Source organism: Sinocyclocheilus rhinocerous, unplaced genomic scaffold (genome assembly GCF_001515625.1).
Source record: "Sinocyclocheilus rhinocerous isolate Xijiao unplaced genomic scaffold, SAMN03320098_v1.1 scaffold395, whole genome shotgun sequence".
Lineage (NCBI taxonomy): Eukaryota > Metazoa > Chordata > Actinopteri > Cypriniformes > Cyprinidae > Sinocyclocheilus > Sinocyclocheilus rhinocerous.
The window spans coordinates 778,463-788,053 of record NW_015660890.1 but is presented as its reverse complement, the minus strand read 5'-3'; the positions used below and the strand labels follow the sequence as shown (position 1 = coordinate 788,053).

General features: G+C 37.7%; 1 protein-coding gene across 1 annotated transcript in view; it reads left to right on the top strand.

The window, feature by feature from the left end:
* The window catches only part of LOC107726009 (adiponectin receptor protein 2-like), a 38,149-nt gene that overhangs the window by 18,469 nt on the left and 10,089 nt on the right, over nt 1-9,591 (top strand). The window contains exon 2 of the mRNA XM_016535462.1: nt 667-955. Within this exon, the coding sequence (XP_016390948.1) occupies nt 908-955 (48 nt within the window). The 5' untranslated portion in view covers nt 667-907. The remainder of the gene's footprint in view (nt 1-666; nt 956-9,591) is intronic.

The following is a 9,591-nucleotide window of genomic DNA, read 5'->3' as shown; positions in this document are numbered from 1 at the left end:
GAACTTTAATATGCATTATACAGAGGCAAGAGGAAAAGGAAAAAATACCATCGAAAGACAGTAAGTTCCCCTCAGACATACATTCATATAAACTCCTACCCCCAATTGAATTGCAATTTGTTTAGCATCTCAACCGATTTGAATCGTCACATATTTAAATCGATTTTCAACTGGCTCGCGGTTAATCGTTACATCCCTAGCAGCATCACTGGTTTCAAAACCGGTTGTGAAACAGGATTTATTAACTTCTCTGTAGTTTCACTAAGTTCTTTTTACTCCGTTCATAAAAAGCCCATTGAGCCGTTACTCTTATGTAATTTAACCCCACAGCTGACCAGATGCATAACTTCTCAATCGTTGCAGTCACATGTATTTTAGTGCCATCTAACCCCATACTTTTAGCAAGCAGAAGTAAATGGGCATTGATTGGAGCCAGTTTATATGTTTAGCTGCTGCTGTTTCAGAGCATATGATTTGGCAAATGTATGATTGTTAATTACAGCTATATCACGTAAAAAGCCCCCTTGTGCTAATTAAGGAAACATAATGAATGTGGGCTTATGTAGACTACCGTTCAAAAGTTTGGGGTCAGTAAGATTTATATCTTTATATATTATATCTTTTACAGTCTATTATATTTAATGTTATTTCTTATGTTTTTACCAGGTCCATTAGCGAGTCTCGTGTTCTGCTGTGAATCCACGGAGGACAGTTTTGGAGTCGAGCGCCCTCTCGGGCCAGGGTGGTCCAGCTTCATTAAGAAAGAGCAGCAGCAACAGGAAGCAAGCTGGACGGGGGGGAGGTGAGGGAGGACGAGGGCGCCGCCTTTATCCTGAGACACAGAGTCTATACCAGCAGCGATACTACTGACCCCACCCACACATCCACCTCAGACGGCCAAGACACCATGAGTGCCAGCGCAGGTCACAGATCGGAAGGCCCCGCACATAACAGGGTGAGTGCAGAACCACAGAGTTCATTACTATTTACTAATGAAACTGGTTAGCTTTTATCAGACTTGATCAATCATCCTGCTCCTTAGATATTGGCATTGACATAAAAGACATATTGGTCAACCACCGCTCCTGTTTGTTATGGGAGTGGGGCATAATAAAGCAAAAAGCTAGAGGTAATGCATGAAGCTTCCTTAACCTTGGTAAAACATGAACACACAGCTTTGAGTGCTTTCTAGCAGTTTAATCAAATAAACCAATAAATTAGATATTAATAGCATAGTCCTCTGACAAATAATGCAGTTCATTAGCCTGACTAATCATTTTAATGGTTTGTAGCAACTTGGCACATTAGAAATTCATTTGATGTGCTATCACAGGTGTTTGCGTGTAGGCCCTTTCACAAAGCCTCATCTGATCAGATTTAATATGTTTAGTATAAAAGTGTATAAACCATAAATTGCCCTTATCTATAGCAAAGGACACAGAAACCTGCATTTCAGACACATTGAAATGCATGTGTATATAGTATTATAGGATCACAAGTAGCTTATACTGGTTGCTTATAAATAATTCTCACTCAATAAGATAAGTACACTCACTTGAGAACTCAATGGACTGTTTATAAAAGCTAATGAACTATTAATGGATGCTTTACAGTGACTGCACACACTCTAATTTGCATCTGTAGTCCATTATAGCCCCAGAGACCAGCAGATTCATCATTTGAGGTGTGGCATATAGGAGAACTGCATAGGGATCATGTACCTATGCGTTATTTGTTTTTGTGAGCTATAATTACTCATCACAGTTCAATATAGACTGAGAAAGTATTTTAATCTCAGAGGAGTCTGTACGAGCTCAAAAGGTTGTCAAAGGATCTATGGAGCAATCCAGATTGTTTTAGATGAGGATCGTAGGAATATGCTTAGGGAGAAAGAGACTGTTACATTCAAGTGGCTGAGTTGATATTTTCCTATTCATTTGGTTTGATATTGCTTTGTTTATATTACATGCCTGGTTTTGAATAATTCGTATCCACGTCTCTACATCAGCTACATGTTACACTGATATGCAGATAGCTCTAACAGTGTTAGGAAGTTTAAAGAGGACTCTCTTTGTATTTGCATGAGCTGTCCGCGTCTATTATTTGCATACCTCCAACACACAAATACACACAATGGTTGTGTATTGTGTAATCTGACTCGGGCAACATTTGTGTCAGGCATTGTGAGCCACGTGGCGGTTGGCTGCCAAGGCTGTGGCGTGGTGTGGTCAGACAGGGTAGGTGTAAAGCTATCCCATCCCCAGAGCAGACGCCCCACTGGCTTTTTGGATTAAGGTAGATCCACGACAACAAGGCCAAGCTGATGAAATTTTAAACAGTCCTCAGGACACAGTAATAGACACTGTTCGGTGTTTATTTTGCATCATGTTTCTGGTGGACGTGGTTGAGTTTGTCAATTTAGGACTACCATTTTTGTACAACTGAGAGAAATCAGTTTTAAATTTAATGAGCGTTTAATTGGATCATATGTCCATTACACAGGAGAGACTGTGGCATGTGAGCAGACCTGGAAAATGAGAATCAACTATTTTCCCTCGAGTATACCATAATTGTCCTGGTTCACAGAACCAGCTGTAGATTTTACACCTTTGTGCATAAAATTAGCATGTTTTTTCCCCCCCTTTCTATTTGAACATGTCTTAGTCATTCACAGAGGATGCATTTTTACACTCCATATTTTCTTTAAATGTTGGTCAGTGTAAAAATTTGCAAGACCAATTACTGGACCAATCAGAAGAATCTGGTGATGGGATAAGCATATTTAAAAATTGGAAATTGAGTTTATTGTAATATTTCTACTACTCTGAGAAATTTATTTTATTCTGTTGATACCCATTAAAGATTTGTAATCAGGTTTATCCAAATGTAGTTTGAGACTTTTTTTTTTTCTTTTCTTTTTTTAAATTAATAACTCAAGTAGGGTTTTTTTTGCCATAAAAATAGCCAAAGAAGGCTTTAAACAAACAAATACACAAACGGCATGGGATGTAAGTTAATATGCATATAAATGCACTTTATTATAGTCAGTTCCACCTTGCTGTTTTAACTCTAGAATGTATCTTGTGTGACCGGTCCCATACTTCTCTGAAGAAATATTCTACATTCCTTATATGTTTTATATTTTGACTTACTGCTAAAAAAAACATTGCTTTATAGCATCAACGCTAAGGATTTTTTCTACTGGCCCCGTTGGGCCAGTGGTTAAAATTTTTACTTGCCCTGCCAACATTTTCACTGGCCCTGCCACAAAAAATAAAATAGTTGCTGTTATCATTGTTTTTGTTCTGTTATCTTGTATTCTAATAAATAAGCTTATATGACACCAATATTTTAGATACCAATTAAATTGTACAATTCTCTTTCAATTTCGATACCATAGCAAAAATCACTAGCCAAAAATAAACATAAATATAAAGTTTAAACATTATTAAAGACAAGTGACAGCCAGTAAATAAGAACAAATGAACAAATTACAAGTAATAGCACAATTAAATATAGGCCTATAGCACAAAAATAGAAATTAAATGATGCTTTAGGTTTTTATGTTTGTAGATGTTCAGGTACAGAAATTGAAACATCACATATAAAATAACATTTGCATATTCTTCACTCTGTGTTGCACCTTGACTTTTCATAGCCATTTGAAAATTAGAGGCAACCACTGCATTTTAATCATGAATTGAAAAAAAAGTGCAATGTTTGATTTTATATTAGACTGTATAATTTCAAAATCTAAAGCAAAAACAGAATAACCTGACTTTAGCTTTGTGAAATTATGCTACATAAAACATCTGTATGAAACAGAAACCGCAGGTGGGCTGAATGAGACAGATTCACTCTCTGACAGCAGGTAGTGCTTATGGTACAGTAATACAGTGTTTCCTTGGTTGCCGCTGTAAACACAGCAGCGCTGTGCGTATTAACACTAATTTAAATGCATCATACTGAGACAAAATGAAAAGAAAACGCCATTTCTGAAAACAGTCAGTTCCGTTCACCTCAGAAACGCATTCATATAAAATACAATATTTGGATTTTCGTCCTATATTTTGCGCATCGTGAACAGTGATCTTGTTCTGCCTGCTACAGTATTTTCTCCTCTTTGTGTCCGTCTTCAGCATCTCTGGCCTCTGTTAATGGCCGTTTACAGACTAAGTATAATAATAACGTAATATTTCCACACAAATGGCCATTGGGAAAATGATTGCAGTGCAGTTTGTGTGCAAGCACGGAACAGAAGATAGTCTGAAATAAAACAAAAAATGTCCGGCAGGTCGGTGCATCTGTACTCCAGTGTATAAATTCAATATAGATTAATCATTGTTAAAGCCACAAAGTTACTTGCCAGGATGGGTATTTTGACATACTTTTGTATGTTTTTGCCCGTTCAGGCGGCTCGCGCGTGTCAGAGACGCGGCTGTCTGTGCGTGCGCTGTTCACACAGAACAGCGCGCGAGTACTGAAAGGAGTTGTCTTTCTCAGCCAAATGCTTTTTAATCGCTTTAATTTTTTAATTAACAAGTCTTAACACATGCAAATGATTAAATGTTGTGACGACGCTGCAGTGGCCCGATCGGGCAAGTGACAAATCCGTCTATTGTCACGAACATCTTTCATGCTGGCCCCGGGCCATCGGGCAGTCCTTATTGTCGAGCCCTGCTTTAACATGGAATGCAGTAGGCCATAAGGTGAGCCTATCTCTTCCGCTTATCAAAGCATGCTCTAAAGCTCACTACACTAGTACAAATTCACCTGTAAACTGGGCTATAGGTCACGAAACAACTACTAAACACACCTGCTTTCATGTAAGGCATAAAGATGCTACAATAGATGGTTCTCTTATATTTAAGTTTTAAGTAAAGCTGCAGTGTTAGGGTTGCATTAAGAAATTGATCTCCAGGTGCTACTGTTCTTAATGAGAGAGGGTGGATTTCATCCGTTTGCTTTATGCTCTTTGGTTTTCCAAAGGTAACAGGTTGTTTTCCTCCAGCTCTGCCTTGGTGCTATGGCAACAGTCTAGTTAGATGATTGGTTTTTGTATGGCAACAGCAGGAAGACTGGAGAATCTATCGCCTCCACAAGGTCAATTTTTAACCAGGAACTGCTTGATTCTGTTGATTGGAAGACTAAGCTATTTTTTTTCCTAATAAAGGGGGTAAAGTTGAACATCCGTCAGTCTAATCACTCTTATGGGATGATGTCATGTGTGACCTCTTGCCAGAGTATGAACTCAGCCATCTGGTGGACTAAAAACTGTTTAACTCTTCAGATGTACGACTCTGATAACAGTCTCACCACACACAGTAAGAAGTTCCCCTGGTGCTTTCCAGTTTGTGGTATTTCTATGGTATTTCTTGTTGTTCTTTCTAATCAGTGACACATATTTTATTTTACCATTAACGTGTAGCCTAATTGCACTTGTTAATTTCTGAGGAAGCCAAACTAGAGGAGCGCATTTGTCAAATTATCTAAATTAAAGTCTAAATGTCTAGAAATATGTCTTCCCAAACTGTTGAGTTCCTTAACAATTACTTGCATTTGTTATTGTTGTTTTGATCAACGAAGTAACCAGTGCTCTTGCAATTAGTTTGATCATTCCCATGTTTCTCTTTCTGGAACTCAGGAAGGGAGATATTTTTGGATAAAGAGCATTGTTAATTTCAGCTTCCTGTCCCTCTAGGGATTCGGTTGAAAAATCTGTTTTTAAGTTGTGTGTCTGTGTGCACATGAAGCGAGAGTTTGAGTGAGCGTGTCAGCGTCACATTCGTACAACACTGGCGCTGGGGTTAGTCTGTATAAAGGTCAGTTCCTGATTGAGCAAGAAACTGTGCCTCCACTGTGCTGAACATGTGATGTATATCGTGGAAAGGAGAGGACTGAAGACTGGTGAAAGGATGGAGAAGATTAAGAAGAATAGATGGCCTTGGGTCCCCCGACACTGTGGTTTTATACCTGTGGCCTTAAGAGCCTGGTAAGGAGAGCAGAGAGACAGAATGGTACTAACAGTAGGATTCCTAGCAAAAGACAGAGGTGGTGGAAAACTATTCCTGTGGGACAGTGTCTCCCTGGACAGTCTTGCTCCCATAAGGGGTTTCTTTCTAAGTGGTGCTTGTTACAGTAACCTGAGAGCATGGATGGCACAAAAGTTTTGTGAGTATCCAGGCAGTGTATATCAGGCCAATCTTACTGTAACAAAGGTTATCTATGTGTGTAGCATTTAAGAAGGATGAAAATGAAAACATAAGAGTCTGTTGTTGTTCTCTGTACACTCTGTACAGTCATGTGATGTTTTCTTCTGCTAGCCTTAAATGATTGTTATCAGTCACAAAAACCTGCTTAGCTGGATTACATTCTGCTTTCAGTGAACCAAGGACAAATATGTTGTTTTGCAGGACAAATCAGTGTTTCAGGCTGTAAGCTGGGGCAATGTGGTTCTCTAAAGACAGGCAAATGAACTAAACATGTTGCTTTAGATTCTAGGAACTTCTCAGACGGTTGCGCAGTCGCAAGTCCTGGAGCGCACATGCAATCTTATCCATAGATTTTACTCCATGTCCAGTTCTGCAGACCATGACTGACCTTTAAACCCTAGACATGTTATCAGTGCTGAGATATCGGAAAACTGTATCAGAAGGAGACTTTCACTACACTACAAGGGTCAGAAAGATATTTTTTTAAGAAATTAGTGCTTTTATTCAACAAGCACACATTAAGTTGATCAAAAGAGACAGCAGAGACATTTATAACATTACAAAAGATTTCTGATTCAAATAAATGCTGTTCTATTGAACTTTTAAAATACATTTGAACATTTTAAACTTGAACATTTGAAAATCCATTTTTAAATTGTAATATTCCACAATCCGTGTTGGGAATTAACTAGTTACATGTAACTGTGGTAGTTACGTAATTTAATAACAAAATAAATGTAATCAGTTATCAGTTACATTTACTGAGATAAAATGTGTAATTAAATTACAGTTACTTATGAACATATTAACGATTACAAAAGGGGTTACATCTGAATATTTATACACACACACACACACTTAATTGATTTATTTCCCAAATTGCATTGACTGCTGTAAAATACTCCTGTACAGTTAACCCTTCCTGGTTTAAATGTCTGAAAAATATTAAGAGTGAAAAACATTAGTTAGAAATTTAGAAAAGTAATCAGAGTAATCGATTGCAATCAGTTACATTACTTTAATAAAGTACTTGAAATAGTTATGCTACTTATTACATTAGTTAACTTGCAATCTGTAACCTCTTGCAATTCCAAAGTAACCTTCCCAACACCGTCCACAATATTACTGTTTTTACTGTGCTTTTGATGCATCCTTGTTGAGCATAAGAGACTTCCTTATAAAACATTAACAAACATCCTCACATCCCCATACTTTTGAATGTTAGTGTTTATGGTAGCATCTGACCATTGCTTAGCTTATCATATGTACATATACTTTGGAGGAACATGAGGGGAGTTAAATGACTTGACTTGTAAATGTTTATAAAATGGTTCAGAGATACGTAGGTGTTGTAGCTGAACTGTTGTAGCCTCTGAACTGTACTAAATAAGACACGTGGCCCTCCCACTGAGACCGTGCCATTCCAGGAGCTAGCAACAGGATGTTCCCAGCATTCCAGGAATTGAAATGCGCAGAGTCACATCCCTATCAAACCCGTGCTACTTTGCCAAACCTCGGCTTCTGTTGTTTGTCACTGAACACGTGCCCCTCTCTCTCAAAATGTCTCATAAGGTCTTTCAAAGTCACCTTAGAGTGCCGTGCATATGTGCTACATTATTTTTATATTACCATTGATGAGGTGCCAGCATGCCTGGTGTAAATATTTTGACGGTCTTCACACGGCTGTCTATTGAAGTTTGAGCGGTGTGTACCATCATAACTGCTTACACTGTTGACTTAATGAGGTCATTTAATGATGGAACATACCTTCACATGAACCTTCACACTTTGTCCTCACCAGGCCTGACGTGATAAAGCGCCAAATTATTAATTTCATATCTTCCATGAGTTTTTGTCCAAAATAGCTGCAACTGTGACATACGTTTTGATGAGCAGTTGGTTTCTGTTTTCATCCTGCTTTAACTATAACCTCCATGTTGCTGTATTAAACATCAAATTTATTCTGTCTAGATGTGATTTTTGGAAACATTTTGCTTTCAGTGCGCACGGAATAATTAATAGACGCTGTAAACTTGTGATGTCGCATGCTGTCTTATTGAATCGTAATCTTATTGAAAAAGTAGAACCTTTGATGTTAAAAATCCTTCATTACAGCAAAGCAGTTTTTAGGCTGTTCCTTTGAGGTGTTTGAGTACAAGGCTTGACCCAGCCCTTCTCTGTAAAGTAGCTCACATATGATCTGGGTCTAATCTGACTTCTAGACTTGTACTGGAATACAATATGACCTGCTGTCCACTAGCTAATCTCACACGAGACCCCAGAGCTGCCAGAGAGCCCTGCTGGCCTCCTGCAGAGATCCAATGTGTCTGATTTTCTGACAAAAATGCATCTCGTGTTCATTCCTATTCTGTATTTTGAAGGTTGACACATTTTTAAGTTGTCGGTTTAATAATTTTTTATAAATGTAAAATTGTCTACTTAAGAGCAGTGTTGGGAGTAACAAATTCAAGTAACGAGAGTTAAATAATCAGGTTACTTTTTTCAAAACGTAGCAAAGTAGCGCATTACTTTTGCATTTGCAACAAAGTACCCGAGTTACTTTTTCAAATAAGTAATGCAACTTTTTGCCCTGAGGCTTATTAATTTCACTTTTGGTGTGAAAGGGCCTTTACAGTTGTTGTTGTTTTGTTTTGTTTTTTTATTCAAAAATAAATATGCAAGTAGCAACATAATGCATTACTCTCCATAAAAGGTAACTAAGTATTGGAATTTGGTTACTTTTTTTTGGAGTAACGCAATATTGTAATGCATTACTTTTAAAAGTAACTTTCCCCAATAATGCTTAAGAGTCATGTCATGGAAATTGATTCTTGATTCTTAGAAATTAAGGCATAAGTACTATAGATGCTACTGGGCAAATCAGAGAGGCTTGGTCATGTGAAACTAATTTATAACTGTTTCGGTCCAAGAGACCTTGAATAAAATTATATATGGACTCTTTATAGTTTAACTTTGCTACATGAACTTTGATTGCATGCATTCAGCAACTGTACTGCAAATGCAGCCACTGATGCATCTTGACCATACGTGTCGTTTTATTTTCTCCATATGTGGTCTCTTGTTTCTGATCAGTGAACAAAAAACATCACTTAAACAAAGCTTTTAAGATGCCGGCAGTGTTATTAGGTAGCAGGTGGCGGGGGTATTACAGCGGAGTCATGCTAAACTAGGGCTGGACAATAATTCAATATCAATATGTATCGCGATATAATTTTTTTCAATAACGGTGATATGATTTTTAAACACATTTCCGATATTTCGATATACATTACCAGTTTCCCATACATTGATTTATTTGTGCCGTTTGACTTCGTTGAATAAACATGAGCACTGCACGTTTCAAAATCAAAACACGTCG